This window comes from Saccharomyces mikatae (genome assembly GCF_947241705.1).
Source record: "Saccharomyces mikatae IFO 1815 strain IFO1815 genome assembly, chromosome: 8".
Classification (NCBI taxonomy): Eukaryota; Fungi; Ascomycota; class Saccharomycetes; order Saccharomycetales; family Saccharomycetaceae; genus Saccharomyces; species Saccharomyces mikatae.
Window position 1 is genome coordinate 402002 of NC_079263.1, and position 18456 is coordinate 420457.

The 18456-nt window shown below is 38.4% G+C and overlaps 9 protein-coding genes across 9 annotated transcripts; 4 read left to right on the forward strand and 5 right to left on the reverse strand.

Annotated features, from left to right (window-relative positions):
• Positions 1 to 261: 261 nt before the first annotated feature.
• Positions 262 to 1317, reverse strand: LIN1 (U5 snRNP complex subunit LIN1; the record flags this gene model as incomplete). The annotated part of the gene is made up of 1 exon (XM_056223012.1): positions 262 to 1317. The coding sequence occupies one exon, from the start codon at positions 1315 to 1317 to the stop codon at positions 262 to 264; it is 1056 nt and encodes a 351-aa protein (XP_056082646.1).
• Positions 1318 to 1785: 468 nt separating this feature from the next.
• On the forward strand, positions 1786 to 2391 carry REC104 (Rec104p; the record flags this gene model as incomplete). The annotated part of the gene is made up of 1 exon (XM_056223013.1): positions 1786 to 2391. The coding sequence occupies one exon, from the start codon at positions 1786 to 1788 to the stop codon at positions 2389 to 2391; it is 606 nt and encodes a 201-aa protein (XP_056082647.1).
• Positions 2392 to 2614: 223 nt separating this feature from the next.
• On the reverse strand, positions 2615 to 6121 carry KEL1 (Kel1p; the record flags this gene model as incomplete). The annotated part of the gene is made up of 1 exon (XM_056223014.1): positions 2615 to 6121. The coding sequence occupies one exon, from the start codon at positions 6119 to 6121 to the stop codon at positions 2615 to 2617; it is 3507 nt and encodes a 1168-aa protein (XP_056082648.1).
• A 364-nt stretch (positions 6122 to 6485) lies between these two features.
• Positions 6486 to 8009, forward strand: TDA11 (Tda11p; the record flags this gene model as incomplete). Its single annotated transcript, XM_056223015.1, has 1 exon — positions 6486 to 8009. One exon carries the CDS (start codon positions 6486 to 6488, stop codon positions 8007 to 8009), a length of 1524 nt encoding a protein of 507 aa, XP_056082649.1.
• A 154-nt stretch (positions 8010 to 8163) lies between these two features.
• Positions 8164 to 9018, reverse strand: PEX18 (Pex18p; the record flags this gene model as incomplete). Its single annotated transcript, XM_056223016.1, has 1 exon — positions 8164 to 9018. One exon carries the CDS (start codon positions 9016 to 9018, stop codon positions 8164 to 8166), a length of 855 nt encoding a protein of 284 aa, XP_056082650.1.
• A 307-nt stretch (positions 9019 to 9325) lies between these two features.
• On the reverse strand, positions 9326 to 11209 carry YAP1801 (Yap1801p; the record flags this gene model as incomplete). Its single annotated transcript, XM_056223017.1, has 1 exon — positions 9326 to 11209. One exon carries the CDS (start codon positions 11207 to 11209, stop codon positions 9326 to 9328), a length of 1884 nt encoding a protein of 627 aa, XP_056082651.1.
• Positions 11210 to 11978: 769 nt separating this feature from the next.
• MPC2 (mitochondrial pyruvate carrier) lies at positions 11979 to 12368 on the forward strand (the record flags this gene model as incomplete). The annotated part of the gene is made up of 1 exon (XM_056223018.1): positions 11979 to 12368. One exon carries the CDS (start codon positions 11979 to 11981, stop codon positions 12366 to 12368), a length of 390 nt encoding a protein of 129 aa, XP_056082652.1.
• A 291-nt stretch (positions 12369 to 12659) lies between these two features.
• SOL3 (6-phosphogluconolactonase SOL3) lies at positions 12660 to 13412 on the forward strand (the record flags this gene model as incomplete). The annotated part of the gene is made up of 1 exon (XM_056223020.1): positions 12660 to 13412. One exon carries the CDS (start codon positions 12660 to 12662, stop codon positions 13410 to 13412), a length of 753 nt encoding a protein of 250 aa, XP_056082653.1.
• Positions 13413 to 13541: 129 nt separating this feature from the next.
• DNA2 (bifunctional ATP-dependent DNA helicase/ssDNA endodeoxyribonuclease DNA2) lies at positions 13542 to 18119 on the reverse strand (the record flags this gene model as incomplete). Its single annotated transcript, XM_056223021.1, has 1 exon — positions 13542 to 18119. The coding sequence occupies one exon, from the start codon at positions 18117 to 18119 to the stop codon at positions 13542 to 13544; it is 4578 nt and encodes a 1525-aa protein (XP_056082654.1).
• Between the last annotated feature and the right edge of the window lie 337 nt (positions 18120 to 18456).

Sequence of the window (18456 nt, forward strand, 5' to 3'; positions counted from 1 at the left end):
CATGTAAATAGAGGAAGTTTGCAACAGTAGGTTTACTGTTCTGATTTCCTTGTTCACTTGTAATGCGCAAAAATTTGCCTGCTAATAATATAGTCCTGTTTATCTGTTATATGATGATAACTTTCTCAGCTCACTCAGATCTTTTGAAATGATTGATAAAATTTTCCTATCCAACATTCATCAATGTATCTGACCAAACAATAAACCTAGTACTATAGCCGCCGCAGTCAAGCTCTTGAAAAATAATAACTTTCTTATATTCTACATAAATCTTAAACATGATACATGTATCCAGTTTTGGTCTTCATCGGGTTCGCTTTGAAATTTTACGACGACGTTGTCGTGGAAGTAGGTTTTTTGCCAGTACGACATTTCATAGTTCGTATACTGGCCGTGTTTTTCGTCTAGTTTGCCCAACCACTTGAAGTCCCATAGTTTTGTTTTATGATTATCTATTCTGGAAGATTCGTCAAAAATCTCTTCTTCTATGGCATCCTCTACTTTTCTACGGTCAAAATCATATACTTCGCTAAATCCCTTATTCTCCAATATATTGATTAAATCGGACAACAGCTTGATTCCATGTATAACATATCTTAGCGATTTTTCTTGCTCGGTAATTGCTTTTTTTCGCAGTTTGTTTAATCTTCCTAAGGATTTTAGCGCTGTTTCTTTGTCATCAGCAAGAAAAAACTTAAGAAGAATCAATGCCTCATGTACCATATAGTGTCTTGAATTTCCTGCCTTCACATTCTGTTTCTTCTCTAAACGGTTCACATCTTCCGTCTTTATAACATCATTCATCCATTCCTCGTTATTTTGCGATTCATTTTCTGCGTTAATTTCTGTCTTTATATAATTACCATCTCTATCGAATACTCCGTGTTCCATTTCGTCATCTATATTGAATGGCTCTATATTTACACCCTCCTCTTCCTTTTCAGTTTCTGAATTTTCAATGGTATAATCTAAGCCAACCAAATTTTCTTTCTTGAATTCTGCAATATCCAAAAGTTTCATGTTTGATTTCTTCAGCTTTTCATGGCCTTCGCTGTGTTTGTAATTATCTGATGAAAACATATCTTCATCCTTTTTCTCATCCACCTCATTGATTTTTGCATCCATTCCCCTCCCATTATTTTCATCATCTGTATAACTCTCAACACTGGAATCAGAATCATACTCTGCTGTGTTTAGCTTTCCATTTCTATATCTCTTGTCTCTGTGGTAGGGCCCATCGTGGAGCTCTTCATCGTCCGTAAATTGATCACCTTTTCTTTTCAGTTTTGAAGTGTTCCAGCCCTGCGTATATCCCATAGCCTTAAGGGCAGTACAGTTTGATTAAATTCTTTTAGCTGGTCGATATCCTTTCGTACCTTGGAAGGCTGCATGGCCTTTTGTAGTTTGTTCGGGAAGCCAGATGCGCTTCTTATATTCTTGTCAGAACTTACCCATCAATGGCCAAAATTGATCATTATAGAGTATACGGAAAGGAAAACGTTGAAGCGTTGGCAGTAATGGGGGGAAGAAACAATGACCTCTGTTCTTTTTTTGTTGCACAGAATACACAGGAAATAGTTATGTTTCCAATGAATGATTCCTATGATGAGGGAAAGTACCCGTCAGTTAAAGAGAATGGGTAGCGCTCGTTCAAAAGATATTTTGCATTTGTAGATATGTATATTTCTTTCTTCTCGTTAACCAATAATCTTCAACTTCATCTTCCTTCAACTTTACCGCACAGTATTCAGCGGCTAATTCTCGCTAGATTAAGTATAACCTAGCATGGCAAGAAAACAGAACCATAGAAGTAGAGATAAATACGACAAGTTGGAAAGAATGTCTGTCGAGAAGAAAGGAGAAAATAAGATTGTATGCACGCAAGACTTTCTTCGCCAATATTTCGTATCAGAAAGTGTTGGTATTCAATTTGGATTAAACAACAAAACTGTTAAAAGGATGAATGAGAAAGAATTTGATGAGGCAGTAAACTGCATTATGGCATCGATAAATTATTCCAAGTCAACATTGAAACGAACGGCTTCGAGTTCCCTCTTAAGGAATTCCTGCAAGAAACATACCACGCTAGATCTTCCGTTTATCTTAGACAATGCTTTATGTTTGCCGAAGGGGTCGGAGAGTAATAATTACGATACAAATCTTTTATATAGTGATACGTTATACGAAGATTATTCTTTAATAGAAAGAAATGACCAAAGGAGAAATGAAATAGAGGAAGACTTTAGTTTCACGTTACTACAAAGTGAGGTAAATGAAATGAGACCCATATCTTCGTCCAGTACCCCTCAAATATTACAGTCAGATTATTCTTTAGTGATGCATGAGGCACAGGCGTCAAATGGAAGCATATTTCAGTTTAGCAGCCCCTAATGTTTATCTTCCGAAAGGTAGAATAAAAGCAGCTATTTGTCAAGTTTATTATTCCTCTTCTCCATACACACTTATTTATTAGTTAAGTTTCTTCTCAAGAGTACAACTTATTTATTATGTTATATTATATCATTATTATTAATATTATTAATGTTAATTATCAATGTTTATTATTATTATTATTATTACACATGAAAAGTAAAATCATATTACTCATATTTTTTTATAGTAAATTATTGTCATCGTTATCATTGACTTGTTTAGCGCTATTTTCCAAGTTCAATAATTTCTTCTTCAACTCCAACACTTCATTCTTCAAATTATCTCTTTCTTGATTGGTGATAAAAAGTTCGGCTTTCAGGTCGTTAATTTTAATGTTGAATTGATTTTCTCTTATGGTGTTACTATTTTCTACGTCATTAAAGTTCCCGTTGGTGCTTTTAAAACCATTCACCGAATCTTTGCTGCTGACGTCATTTTTGAATTTCAATTCATCCAACTCGTCAATCAGTTTTTTATTCAAGGTCTTATACTTCTCTAGCTCTCTTTGAGAAACCATGAGCGCTTTACTTGCACTATCCATAGAATTTATACTTTCTTTATAATCATTCTGTATTTTTTTGATTTCATTCTCTTTCACCAATACATCTTGACTTAACGAGCTATGTTCCATCTTTAAAGCACGATATTCGGAGGACAATTTTTCCTTCGACATTGTTAGCTCTTGACTTTTCTCCAACAAATCATCCAATCTATTTGTTAGTTTGTCAATCACCACACGATGGTGGCGACTTTGGTCCACATAGGATTCGTTTACAGATTTTTCAGCGTTTTCAGCGTTTTGATCCGATATGGATAATAACGAAGAAGAGGATGCAAGAAAGGAAGAGTTGGCTTTGTTTTCTTTCCAATGGCTGATTAATGAGCCTAATTGTGATGTGTAATTAGAGACTTGTTTGACAATATCTTCGTTATGTTGTTTGCACTCATTTTTCAATCGTTCGTTTTCTCTCATCAAGTTTTCATGTTCAATCTGCAATTCCTCGAGTTTTTCCTTATAATCAGGCTCTAGTTCCAAGGATTTGATTCTTTCATTTTGAAGTTGTACAATTTCATTTAGATTTTCCATATCTAAGAATTTGCTATTCACTAGCTCTTCTAGCTCATTAACTTTGTCTTCCAAAGAGTGATTATCTGCTTCCAGTATTTCACACTTTGATTGCAGTCTCACGGAATCCAATTGGTCTATTTCTTTGGCCGTACCAGTGCTATTCTGAGATTTTAACTGCCATAGCTCTGTCTCTAATTCCTTTATGTGAGCTCCAGCTTCAAGTGCTTTTTCATGCGTCAGTTCTTTCAAACTTTGCAATTCAGATCTCAATTTTTCAAACAATGCTCTATCGACGACTTCAGAGGCTGTATCTTCACTTCCAGAAATATTGGCTTTTTCATTTTTCATCTCAGATGGGGCGCCTACCACTGAAGATAAATCTTTTTCGTTATTAGTTTTAATCTCATGGTTAGGAACATCATACCCTGTAACATCGTTTCTCTTTATTTTAATATCTGCAGGCTCAGATAGTTTTTCTACTTCCGTATTGTTCTGTGATAACTCTGAAGATTCATTATAATGTTTAATTTTGAATTGATCTTTTGATGGTGAGCTAGCCATTTGGGCCACACCGATCTCATCGTCATCGTCGACAGCAACACTGCCCTCCCCTTCAGCCTTACTTATTGAAGGGCTCAACTTGTTTCCATTTGTTTCTTGGTTGAAAGCCATCATAGAATCCGCTTTTCCATCGTCATCGGTACAATGTTCGTTTTCTTCTACATTGTCATTTTGAAGTTTTTTTACTTCATTGTTTAATGATGTTTCTACAATTGGCGAGGTGTTATTATTAATTTGTTTCGAGGGGGTGAGACTGTCTCCGTAAGTAGAAGATGTTATACGCTGGTTTCCAATTGTTGAATCGATCGCTTCAGTCATATCAGTTTCTTTCTCGATAATGGGTGTATCAAACGGTTTGTTAGAAGTCGTTTTCATAACAGGAGTTTGTGAGCTTTCTGAAGGAACGTATGGAGTTAAAATGTTCGGTTCGGTAATTAGATGATACTCAGAATTGGCTGGAGGATCCTGATATTGTTGTTCTGCTGAAACATCTCGATTGTACATGTCTTTATTGCCATCATCAGAATCTGGAAAAGCCTTTGTTGCAGGCGATGGAGCAGAAGCTGGAGGTAATGCTGAACTTGGAACGTTCATATTTCTGCTCTGATGAGAAGTTGGAGTAACCGGGGGCGCCAGATCAAGACTACTACTCCTCTGAACGGCGGCTTCATTCGGAACATCCATTACACCAGGACAGAGATCCTTTATGCGGGCCAAGTCCAAGGTATAAACAATCGTACCCTTTTGCATGTCAATATCAGAAGTATGCAAGTCCGACTCCTCAACTCTAGCGTAATCGAATTTATCCCCTCCCATAATCAAAATTTTATCATTTTTCAACAATGTTAAAGAATGACCAGAACGGCCCTGCGGGATTCCTGCTGTGAATACAGGTAACTTAAACCATTTATTCGATTTCAAGTTCAAGAAGTACACAGAGTTCAAATAAGCATCGTGCTCATCCTTCCCACCTACCACACACATTAAATCATTGTAGACCACAGTAGCATGTTCTTGAACTGGAGGTGGCTTCTCACCAGTGGTTTCGATGATAAACCAGTCATTTAATGCTGGGTCGTACATAAAAACATCATTTACTAAACCTTGCAAGGTATCACCACCAAATACCCATAACTTGGAATCATATGATATCATGGTAAAGTTGGTAATAGGTGGTGGCGAAAAAGTTTTTGGCTTCAGAAATTCCCAATGTGAGTCTGGTCTTCTAAAAGATGATAAATCGTAAACAGCCAAGTCATTGAAGTAAGTGTCATCAAATTGACCACCAAAAACGTATAGTTTCGTTTTCATTTGATTTGTGGCGATGATAGAGATTTTATGGCCATATCTACCCAATGGACGTGGTCCTACAGGTGCTGGAACCGTCCATTTGTAGGAGTTGATATTCAAAAGGTATATATCATCATCCATTAAACCTTCCTTATTAACTTTATGTGTGTCACCGCCGAATACGACAAAAGCGTTTCCGCATAGAACCGCAGCATGACCTACTCTTGGTGGTGGCGTAGCTTCACTTATGTCTATCGTAGTAGTGGAAAATTTTGTAGCATTATCAAAGGCCGTTAATATCCATGTATCACCGTATACAGATTGGTCGTGAAGTCCGCCAATGACATATATTTGATTTTTGTCTGTAACGTACGCAGAGGAAACGTGCCTATAACGTGGGAAAGGCGAATCCTGTAACTTAATTCTATTCCACACGGTATACTCTCTTTGTTTTGAAAGTTGTTTATGTAGGGTTGTAGATGGTCCTGACACGTTTCGTTGTTGTGGTGGCACTGCACTTGGTTGGATCCTTGGTTCAGATTGTTGCTTTCTGGAAAACATGGGGGATGAAGTGGTTTTACTAACACTGGTATGATAGCCTTGTGAGAATTGACGTCCTTTCTGAGGCGTTTCCTGTTTAGTGAAATATTTTTCATTCGGAGGAGTCGACAATGAAGCTTCTCTAGATTGATCTGAGATGGAAGCATCAGAAGGAGTCTTTCCATGTTTCTTATGAGTAAACTTTTTGGCGAAGCTGAATCCGGCCATGTTTAGATTGTTTTTTTAGTGCAAATTGAAGCAAACGGGCTCTCCCTTCTCCTGGAAAATTTACTGTGAATTTGTTAACAAGTGTAAATAGCACCAATTAAGCAAAACAATTATGAAACGTGCCCTGTCGTTTTTTTCTATACCTCTATTGTTTCATACTTAAAGGAATGCTTGCTTGTAGTCTATTATCAACAACCGCGTCGCCAAGTCCCCAGAAGACGTGCCGCGTGATTCCAAAGGTGATGAAGGGTCCAAGCAATGAAGTTCAATGTGAAGGGAACAAAAGAGCAAATATCAACTGTGCAACAGTCAATTACCACCGCATGGATTTTAGTACAATCAGAACTATCTCTAGGATACAGACATGAATAAATTCGACGAGTTTATAGAGACTAATGAGTTGGATTTGAAGGTGGATACCAGTACCCGAAATAGTATAGTTTCGATATCACCTGTGGTGAGGACTCAATCAAAGTTTCGTTCTTCTAGTTCAAATAGCTATAGATCTGGACACCGCCGTACGTCCAGTGCAGAGAGCACACATTCACAAAGGTTAATGACACCAACTAGATTAAATGAACAAGATCATCCCCTGCAAATCAAGCCAGAAACTAGAAGAGTGGTAACTCGTCATTCTTCTGTCTCCGTTCCAAATGCAATGAGTAAGAGAAGATCACTTATCCAACCCATGGTTATTCCTACTACACCAGAATCACAAAACAACATATCTTTTGGAAATTCAATAAGTTATTCTGACGGATCCCATGGAATTCCGTTAGAATCCACTACAGTACTTTCCAGTGAGCAAGCGATGACGGGTGGACTTCGACGGTCTAGAAATGGGAGTTCACAATCGGTGAATAGTATAGTAGCGACTACCATACCCACGAACGGTGCCGATGTAAGTGCACTTTTACAAGCGCTCGCTGCAAAAGAATTAGAACTTCTTGAATGCAAGCAAAAGATTGAAGATTTGAAAAAGCAAACCCAACATGAAGAACAAAAATATAATCGTCGTGCACGCGAACTGCAAGAGCTGAAGGAGCAAGTGAGTAAACATCTGGATCCTTCTCTGAACACACCAGTGAAAAGTCGCGCTCTTTCACCAATTTTTCAGAGTATACCCATGGAATCAGGAAATGAAAATGCCATTGATAGCAATCTTTCTAGTTCTGTAAGGACAAGAAAGAATACGAATCAGTCCAGATGTGTATCACCGCAGGATAAACATGAAACACGCCAACAAAACGACTCCGTAGATTCATCCAAACAGTCACTTTGGAGTAAACCGTTGGCTTTATTTAATCAATTTGATAAAATCATTCAACATGAAATTGAGAGGACTCTGAACTGGGACGACTCTCCTTCAGCAACACCACAACCACAACATGTAGTAACCACTAGTAATGGCGAGCCGTCAACACGACAACATGATGATGAAACATTAGGAGCTGGCCTGTCGTCTCCCTCACAAGGATCTGTCTCTAGATCACTTTGGAGTTTTGTCAGCGATGTCAAGGCCGGACTGCTGGGCATAGAAGAAGAAAATGATAGTGATATTACTAATGATAATAGATGTGATTCCCTATATAAAAGCGATAGAGAGTATAAACAGAAAGGAAATGTACCTATAATAAAGAACCATGAACAAGCTGGAGACAGTGGCGACGATGCAAGTTTAGACATGAAAAAATTCAAAACGACAACAAAGTTTCAGAAAGCGAATGCAGATGATAGAATTCTCACTAGTGAAGATGGACATCGAGCACGAGGAGAGAAAATTGTACCGAGCAGCAACAAACTTAACTTTATTGGCGATTACTGCCCTTACGAATCTGATAAAGGAAGTTCCTCCGTCCAAAATCCAGTTGAAATGGCAAATTTTTAGTTTTCTTCCCAAGAATGTTGTCTATTCTTTTCTAGTCGCCTTTTTCTCTTTATATAGAACTGTCAACGCAGTAATTAACATAAAATTGTTTCCTGAGTTCAGTAAAAGAGCATTCTATAATTTGCCATTATATAAAGTGGAGCATTTGTATGAGTCACTGTGCACATCTGTCATTAACATTATGAAATTCAGGACCTGCCCAACTTCCTGTACCCTCAAAGCAGAAGCCAACGTGTTTTTGAAGATTTTTCTCTTCATCTTCCTCTTTCTTCAAAATTATAGAACCATCGCTGATATCACCCATCAGTCCCATGAATTTTGAACTATTTAGTCTTTCTTTTATATCTGCATCGGCACTATTGTTACTGCAAAACTCGACTATATCAGAAGCCAAACCTTTTATGACGGCTTCTTCATTTTCTAGTTCCCCAGCTGAACTTTTCTCTTCTACGTGGATTTCTTCATTGAAACTACTGCCTTCCATTTCCAAAAACTCAGCATTGATTAAAGAATCAATGTGACTGCTAACAGGAAGTTGTAAACTCCTTGTTTTGGGTACTTCATGATCAATTAGGGGAAAAGAAGGCATGCTAAAGATTTTGGGCGAATAAAAGCAGGGGTCCAGCCCCATTTTAGGCTTGTGCAGTTCTTTGCCTAGGTTAAGATTTGTTAGCTGGTTTTCGATAGGTAATTCTACGTCTTTAGAGTGGTTGTATCTGAAATCCTTGGCCCAGGAAGTTTTATTATTGTTTGATTTTAACGTTGCCAACTCTAGATTCTGGTCTTCCAAAGCCCTAGGATGGACATTCATATAGGAAAATGGTCGGTTAAAACTTTCTGGATGCTGCAAAAATTTCTCTTCTATTCTGTTGTTGAAAGTCCGTGGCCGATTCTGTATGCTTCTAGTTGTTTTAAAAGAAGGCGTATTCTTTCTGCTTGAAAGAGCGTTTTTCTCTGCTCTACTAACAAACTTGTTTACCTCGTTGGTTTGACATTGATCAGTACTCATTGTTTCCCTAACGTGTTTTTCGAGTGGTAGTCTAGGCAAACAATAAAATACTTCGTCTTCTTCTCTGCTTTCTCATATATGTATGTGGTCTCGGAAATAACAATACAAACCCCATAATGCGGCGCTATTAATATTTTCTTGGTCGGGGGAGGATTGAACCTGGCAAGCCATTAACATTTGCTGAAGGACATTCTCAGAACGTTTTACAAGAAAAAAAGTAAAAACTGCATAGCGTTTCCTTATAGCTACTTGTTGCTATCTATATAATTACTTAAGTACATCCCTACATATCTAAATATACTAAATATCACATATCAATCAAATTGAAGTTGTTGGTATACTGGTTTCCTAGAATTTGTTGGTGCGTTTGAGATGGCTGTGGCTGCTGTGGATAAAAAGGAACAGTCTGAGGTTGAACAGTCTCAGTGATATTTGGAGTAGGGTTGACAGCTGCAGTTGCTGGGGGGTAGTACCCCTGTTGTAGCTGTGGTTGTAGCTGTGGTTGTAGCTGTGGTTGTGGATGATCTTGAACGTAGTGAGGCTGGAATTGGAATTCCGCATTATCGAAACGTTGAGGAATATTCATTGAACCATGCATGCTTGTAGGAGTGGTCATAACACTATTAATTGTACTTAAGGGCATTTTTGGTTGTTGTTGATCAAACGGTTGGTTTTGAAAAGGATTACATATTACCTGTTGCTGCAATGGCATGCCAGTATTCTGTTCGTTGAAGTTTGGTCGTGAAAATGGGTTATTCAGAGCAGGATCCAGTGCGGGTTTTTCCGTGGCAATGGTTGCAGCGTTGTGCAATGCGAATGGATTGTTAGAACCAGTTGGTGGTTGAGAGATTTGTTGATTGGAACCAGTGGTTGCATCCTGTGAAACGGAGTATCCTCCAAATCCTGCACCTGTGAAGGTGGGAGTCATATAATTATTTATAGAATAGTAGCCTGTCTGTTGAGCACTCATGCCACGATCTTGCATAGAGCTCGTGTTCATTGTTTGCTGGACCATTGCATATTCTGGAGCACTCAGAGTTGGAGGCTCTGCACGAGCAGTTTGTGAACTTACGGCTTGCTGTTGCCCTTGAGTTGAAAATGGATTGTTTGCTATTTGTTGCATTTGATTACCACCCGCCATCGGAAAGTTAGTGTGCGCAGCAGAATCTGTTCCGAATGGATTGTAAGATTGAGCCGGCGTGACAGTGGTCACCACGGGAGATATTGCCACCTGCTCATTTTTCAATTGTGCCTCTAGGATCCTCTTTTGTTCACGAATTTGCTCCAATCTTTCCTGTGCAGTAGACTTGGGTCCCATTGCACCAGTGCTGCCTGGTGATCCCTCGATTGGCACAAACGTGTTGTGAGTCTTATCATCCTCTAGTAAATGTTCTTCTAGCGACCTGACCAGTTTCGTAGTGATGTGCTTGATGACGGGTATCTTTAAGCCCGCAGTCTTACCGCTCTTCAGGTACCTGACAACATGTTCGGTCAGATCCACAAACGTCTTATACAGGTCCAGAGTTCTCTCTGCATTGTGATGAGACAGTTCAAAGAAGGACTCCAGTAGAGTTATGATACCTTCGTTGAGAGCATTGTACAAAGCCAACAGGTCTTGAATAAGCAGCTTGAATCCGAATATGATCAGTTCGTTGCTCAGGTCAAACTGCGTATACCTGTTTTTAATAAGAGCCTGGATTTGTACCTCCAAAGACTCCACGTGATCCAATGCAACATTGATGGAGTGTTGCTTGTTTCTCGAGTTTCCGTAGTTGTTGTTGTTCAGCTTCAACGTCCGGTAACCATCTCTCACGTAGTCCTTTTTGATTTTCCCAAACTCTCTACATCTGACCTTCAAGTAATTATCGTACCTATCAAGTGCCCTCATATCTCCAGACGCACTGCCGTTGGAACCACGTATGTTCTCAATATCAAAAAACTCCAAATTCCTAGAGTAGTACCGCAATGCAACATCTTTGGCACCCTCCCGTATCATCAAATGCACCACCAACAAAGACTTGTACACAATAGTCCAAGCCGTGTCATTAATTCGGAAATTCAAACCCTTCACGATCTCATAAAAATCCTCCTCACTGCTAGTCCCTAGTAAGATCGGGTCCAAGTACTTCTGTTTAGGCGGAGCCGACTTGATCTTAGTAGCACCTTTCACCAGCTTAAAATACGTTGTCATCTCGACTTCAATGGATATCAAGTTATATTACCTGCGATATGAACACTCCCTTTATATGTACAAGCCAGGCCTTTTCCTTCCTCCCCCACCAAAGAAAAACTAAAAAAATACTGAAATATGTACTATCGCTGCCTGCTCAATTTACTGAACCAACGATTACGACAAACCACCAACACCATCTGCTCATTGACAAATATATTCATCAATCCCAAAAGACTGAATACCAATTATCGAATTGAGGCCCCTATGTCACATATTCGTGTAAAATGATACAGCCCGCCGCTCGCTTCAGTACACGAACCACCATCTTCTTCCCATACTTAAGCTGAATCGTGAAGACCCCTGGATTTCTCCGCCGCTCTGTCAGACTGTCGCCCGTTTCACAAAGCTAGGCTGAGTCACGGTCGTTACTGACCTTGAGGGCTGCATTGTTTCCTACGTATTACTCATTTGTTTCGTGCGCTTTCCTATCACGCGCATGACTACTGTAGAAAAAAAAAGAAGAAAAAGAAAAGCGTTGAGCATATATATTTAAGAGAGGAAGTCCGAAAGAGAAACAGGAGCAAGTTTTCTCGAGGAAAACAGTAAAGTCTGCTACGCTCATCGTTGACATCGCTGATTGCAATAGAAAACTGAAATAGACGGCAAACCACTAGTTCATTCGAAAGAACGTATTGTCGAGAGTTATCACTCACTATATCAGAAAATTGACACTATACAAAAGAGGAAAAACTATAGTTTAACACAGAAAAGATAAGATTAAGAAAAAATGTCCACATCTTCCGTACGTTTTGCATTCAGGCGGTTTTGGCAAAGTGAAACCGGCCCCAAGACAGTCCATTTCTGGGCTCCTACTTTAAAATGGGGGTTGGTTTTCGCTGGATTTAGCGATATGAAGAGACCCGTGGAAAAAATCTCTGGTGCTCAGAATTTGTCGCTGCTTTCGACTGCGTTGATTTGGACCCGTTGGTCGTTTGTGATCAAGCCAAGGAACATCTTGTTGGCATCTGTCAACTCGTTTCTATGCCTGACCGCTGGTTACCAGCTGGGTAGAATTGCCAACTATAGGATACGGAACGGTGACTCTATATCGCAATTGTTCAGCTACATTCTTAGCGGCGCCGATGAAAGCAAAAAGGAGATTACTACGGGCAGATAAACACCCAATTTACAACTCGAGTCTTTGCTAAGTCGAAGATATGTACGTAAGTATGTATATCCATCCGGATTGTATAATATTCTTAGAACAGTAAAGTATATTTCCTTTGCGCGCGGTGTTATAATCAGTTTTCGTACTACTATTTCTATATGTGTGAAAAATATACACGTATAGTTTTCTTTTTTTCATCATTTTTATCGCCGACAATGATCATAGTATAAAAGAAAGAAAGGCCTCGAGGATAGCAAAAGGTATAGCATCATCAATTGACTCAACTAAATCGGATATTCAATGGTTACAGTCAGTGTGTTTCCTGTGAGGGCTAGTTTGACCCATCAATTGGGCGAATTCATCGTCAAGAAACAAGATGAGGCCCTTCAGAAGAAAACAGACTTTAAGGTTTCAGTTAGCGGTGGTTCTTTGATTAACGCCTTATATGAAAGTTTGGTAGCAGACGAGTCGCTGTCTTCTAGAGTTCAATGGTCCAAATGGAAAATTTACTTCTCCGATGAAAGAATTGTGCCGTTAACAGACGCTGATAGTAATTATGGTGCTTTTAAGAAAGTCGTTCTGAATAAATTGCCGTCAACTATCCAAACAAACATTTACCCTATGGATGAGTCCTTGGTTGGCAACAATGATGCCGAATCTAAGAACAAAATCGCTGCAGAGTACGAGCAAATCTTACCTCAATCTCTCGATTTGGTGCTGTTGGGTTGCGGTCCTGATGGACACACCTGTTCTTTGTTTCCCGGCGAAAAACACAAGTACTTGCTAGAAGAAACAAGTAAGAGAGTTGCATGGTGTCACGATTCCCCCAAGCCTCCAAGTGACAGAATAACTTTTACTCTCCCTGTGCTCAAAGATGCTAAAGCCTTGTGTTTTGTAGCTGAAGGTAGTTCCAAACAAAATATAATGCATGAAATTTTTGATCTGAAAAACGATCAATTACCTACCGTATTGATTAACAAGCTATTCGACAAAAAAACATACTGGTTTGTCAATAAGGAAGCTTTTGGAAAAGTTCAAACAAAAAATTTTTGAAAAAGAACCCATAGGAGCGAGTAAATAAGTTGGTGTTAGTGATATGTATTATGTACCGACTTAATAAATTGATATTTAGATTTTATGCTGTGATGGATTTTTACTGTAAAAAAGCTGTTCCATGTAATATCAGCTTTCGTACTCTTGTAAAACTTCCTTTATGATAGGTTTATCGCTGACAAATTTCGATGTGGATGTGATGGGTTTCGCTCCTGTTCTTTTTCTGAAGCCGTGGTGTGCCCCATCAGTAGTAGCCGGTCTCTGGGGAAATTTGTACTTGTTTAGTGCATTCTGGCACATTGTATAGATCCACTTACGCTCTTCTAACAAGTTTACGAATGATTTAATCTCAGGGACAGAACCAATTGTACTTTTTGAGCCTATAATGATTAGTTTGGATTTGGCCCTTGTCATGGCAACATTGACTCTTCTTAACTCTCTCAGCAATGACCCCCCATTCAATTGAGAGTTTCTTCTTACCATGGATATGATTATGCACTTTTTGTCACGACCTTGAAACTGATCAGCAGTCAAAATCTCTAGCCCCTTGTATGCATCATTATTGAATTTCTTCTTCAGCAATCTTAACTGCGCTCTATATAATGTCATTACACCAATATCTTCACATGAGATACCACTCATAATCATTCCTTCTACACATTGTAATGTCAATTCTGCCTCTCCGTGATTTGTAATATTGTCCTTTTCGCTTTGTTCCACAATATTGGGGCAGTTATCATAATCTAAAAATACGACTTTTCTCGTAGGTTCCATTATATCCTCAAGCCATTGTTTAGAATTGTCTGATTTATCCCTATATTGTACCAAGGCCTCAGGAATGGGTAATTTTAAAGATTGAACAAAAACTTCGTTATTTCCGCACTTCAATTTATTATCATAAATTAAAAAATTAGACAAACTGACAATATCACCACACATACGATATTGATAAGTAAGTTCTACAACACTTTCCGGATACTTTTCGCAGAACGTTTTGAATAACGATTCTTCCAATCCCCCTAATCGAGCCGCCTCATTTTTAACTAATGGTGGCAGTTGGTAATGGTCACCTACCATAATGAACCTGTGCCCATATCTTAGAGGTCCCAAAGCGACCGGCATTGAAATTTGGCTTGCCTCATCCAAAATCACATAGTCAAAATCCTTTTCACGTAATGTAAATAATATATCGTTAATTCCCAAACAAGTGGTAGCGATAACAGATGTGTTGTTTATTTTCGTCAAATAATCGTTGTAACTTTTTACTAAAGCATAGTTGGGCACATATTTCAGAACGTCCGGGTGAATCTTATGTTTCATTCCCAACCTCATTATGTCGATATTTGTGTCCTTCAACTTAATCAAGATATTATCTACTGCAGAATGAGTATATGATGTCAAAAGTATACTTTTTCCTTTGGAAACAAGAATTTTGATAATTTCTGCAATAACAGTGGTTTTACCAGTCCCTGGCATTCCTAATATTAATGCAAAGTCTTCGGCTCTCATTACTTTGTCTATCGCATCTTTTTGATTCAGATTTAAAGTTAGATCCTCCGTAAGCTTGTATGGTATTAGGGGGTCATCATTCACATCTCTAAACTTAGGTGCTCTATTATCAACTAAAAGAGATCGTAGTGTTTCATTACCACCATCAGAACTTTTTGTTTTCCGACATAATTTACTCCTTTCGTCGATGATATCTAATCCAGGTAAAACAGTTGGTAAAAACAAACTCAAGAGATTGAAACGTGCTAAAGACAAACTTTGTTGAATATCATTCTTGTCTATCCTGTACGTAACCAAATTTTGAGTTGCTATGAAATTGGATTGGTTTATACCGGGGTCAACTACACTTTGAATAGTAGTAATTCCTCTTTCTTTGTCTAGAAGCCGATTGTTTAATAATTTTCGCTTGATGGATATACCAATTCTGTCCGTAGTTATGAATTGTACACGACCTTGACACAAGCAAAAATGGCCCTCCTCATCGCTAATAATTACAAAGTCACTGACAGCAATTTGAGAAGTTAACATCGACTGCGAGTTGTTATCTTTATTGTGTCTTGAAAAGCAATACAAATACGTTCCTTCATTTTTCTCATTTTCAACCATTTCTGATACAATCAAATTAGAAAGACACCTCCCACTTCTAGATTCTCTAGTAAAACTATCCAATAAAAATAACTCCTTGTTTATGCACGTTATACTTGACTCCTCTTTCGTTATTAGATCATTATACTTGGTGAAAAATTCTTTGTAGGTGGCGAGATTTGGCAACAAATGCTCCGTTAAAGTATCAAATTCACCCTCTATTAGGCCACTTTCTTCTGATGTTCCATTTTCCAGTAACTTATTTAATATCATGCATGATTCCTTCATGAAACAGGAATCACAAGATGAATCACGTAGTAATGGTGGTAATTCAAATTTTGTTCGAGTTTGCCCATAAACTTCCTGGAGTTGATGCTTAAATCCCATGCTCATTCTATTTCGGGACATGAGAATATGTTTAATGGAATGCAGGACAGATGGAAATTTTGCCATATTGTCATCCCTTGTAAAATAGAGAAGGAAAAAATCTATTGGTATTTCGTAACGATCATTCAGTAGTAACGTATAAATTAAGCCTTGAACCTCGTGTGAAACACTCCTGGATTTGCCGGTTTTAACTTCTAGAGGAACAATGTACTTTTGATTGTTTTCAACATTAGCTTCAACAGTTGCATCTAGGAATCCTTTAAGACCATATATTGGAGACCAAATATTTTCTTCAATATCAATAACATTGGATATTGAGATTGGCTGTGTTCTTCTAGTTCCGGAAACGGATGTGTAGCAACCATAATTACTTTTTGAAACATATTTATTCACAAAAAATAAAATGTTCTCAGCATGTTCCTTTAAAATTAGTTCTTTCACGCTCTGTACATCCTCGTTACAAATCATAATTGAAAATGAATAACTTTCTAACAAACAGTCCAGCTTTTGCGTTATTTTTTCCATAGAAATTTTGCTGTGTGAGAGCTTGTATTTGATTGAATCTTGTAATAATTCGTGTACGATGTTACCTAGAGTCATAACCAGACTTGGTTCTCCACGAGGGTCTTGGAACTGCATTTGCAGAATTGCACGTCTCAAACAACCTACAGAGCTCCCGACAGATGTTGCTGAAAATAATATATCAGGATTTAACACCAACAAGTTGTCGTTAGCTAATTGAGTTTTGGGGTTTTTGTCGTCGGAAAGAAGCCGCTTGTTTTCAATATTTTTTCCCTCGATAATATGTATTACATCTCCAACTTCGAATTCCAAATACACCCAAGGATGCCGAACAACTACAGAACTTTGTTTGCCTTTACCATCTATGCACTCTAGAATTTTTTGCGTTCCTATCTTCGGTAGTTCCACACTACGTAAACTGATTATTACTAATCGTACCACGCCGTCTCTTGGGGCGCCAGACTTAGCTTTGAGAGCATATGTAGATAAAGTAGAATCAGAGGCAACTTTTAGGTCATTAGAGACCATTTTCTCTACTTTTTCTATTTCTTGTTCAATGGCATTAGATTCTCTCTGTGTTTGAGTTTCGTTTAGTAGTTCTATTAGTAAATCGTCTGAAGATTCGTTTGAAGATTCGTCTGATAATTTTACTTCATTTTCTGGACTTCTTTGGTATTTTCTGTCTTCTTGATTTCTATCGCATGCATCGTCTGGATCGGCTTTACTGTTTACATTGGCAGTGTTTTGTTCGTTGTCATTGGTCTTTTTATATCTTCCATTTTTCTTGTCGATTTGGTGCGCTCTATCCACCGGATCATTTTTGCTTTGAACTGTCACCTGGCCCTCAACCTTACGTTTTTCAACATATTTTTGAGTTAAAATATCAATCAAAGAGTCATCACCATCGTTACTTTCGCCTGTGGTATTCGTGTTGTCTGTAGTATCTGAAACCACCTCTGATTGTACTTGTTCATCATTGGGTGCTTTGATGGGTGAAGATGGTAAATCGCTGAATTTCGCTATTCTCGGTTTTATAGTTAAATCGCCCTCTATATCATCGAGAATATCGTCTATATTACGGAAAGACCCTCTTGGAGATGTATTTGCTATCTTAGGGCGCACTTGCTCATCTATATTCTCTTGCGCCAATTGATTTTCATCAGCATTTGGCACGTGAATATTGGTAAAACTAAGAACAGTTTTCAACCGATTGGGGACTATAGGTGTTGAGGAAGGATTTTGAACATCTCCATAGTCATCGGAAAATTCGGCAGCACTGGCTGTTTTGTCGGACATATCTCGCTGCATAGGAGAGTATTTCCATATTACTTCTTCCATAGGACCATCTTCATCGTGAGTAAAATCATGATGCCTACTCAAATTAGATCCTTCACGTTTAAGTTTGGCCTGTGAATTTGACAATGACTTTGCGTTCTTATTGACTATATTGTTTGCCTCTTTAGTTCTTGATGTATTTCGTACTTGTGAAACGGATATTGACTTTAGGACACTTACGTTCGATATCTTACTGCTCTTCCCATTCAGATTATTCATTGGAGCAAAAGCGTATTTTTTTTTCCTCTTTGCTTGCTTTGATAATGTCACCTTCGAATCATTACAAATTAAATCCTTCTCATCTGTCTTCTTCCCAGGGGAAACGGATATACTCGCAGACCTCTTGTTCTTCTGTGGCGTTCCAGGCATCCTCAAGATGAGTTATATCGACACTGTTGGCTTGCACAAAATAAGTGCTGACTTCAGTCGTTTTCCTCGTTGTTTTATTACGAGGATTGTATGTGCAACCGCGAATTATTTTCGAAAACATAGTTCAAGTTCTATTATAAATGGCGGGATTAGCTAAATATAAATAAGTGATTCCTTCTGCCACACGGAATTCCTTAATTGCGCGAAATGAAAACAAAAAGTATCCAATTTTCATATGAAAGGAAAAACGAGGGAAGTAGCATGTGGACCTTTTTAGTTGGTATATTTAGGTATTCCTCTTGGTCGGTGTTTGAAATAAAAATATAGTTCAAAGCAG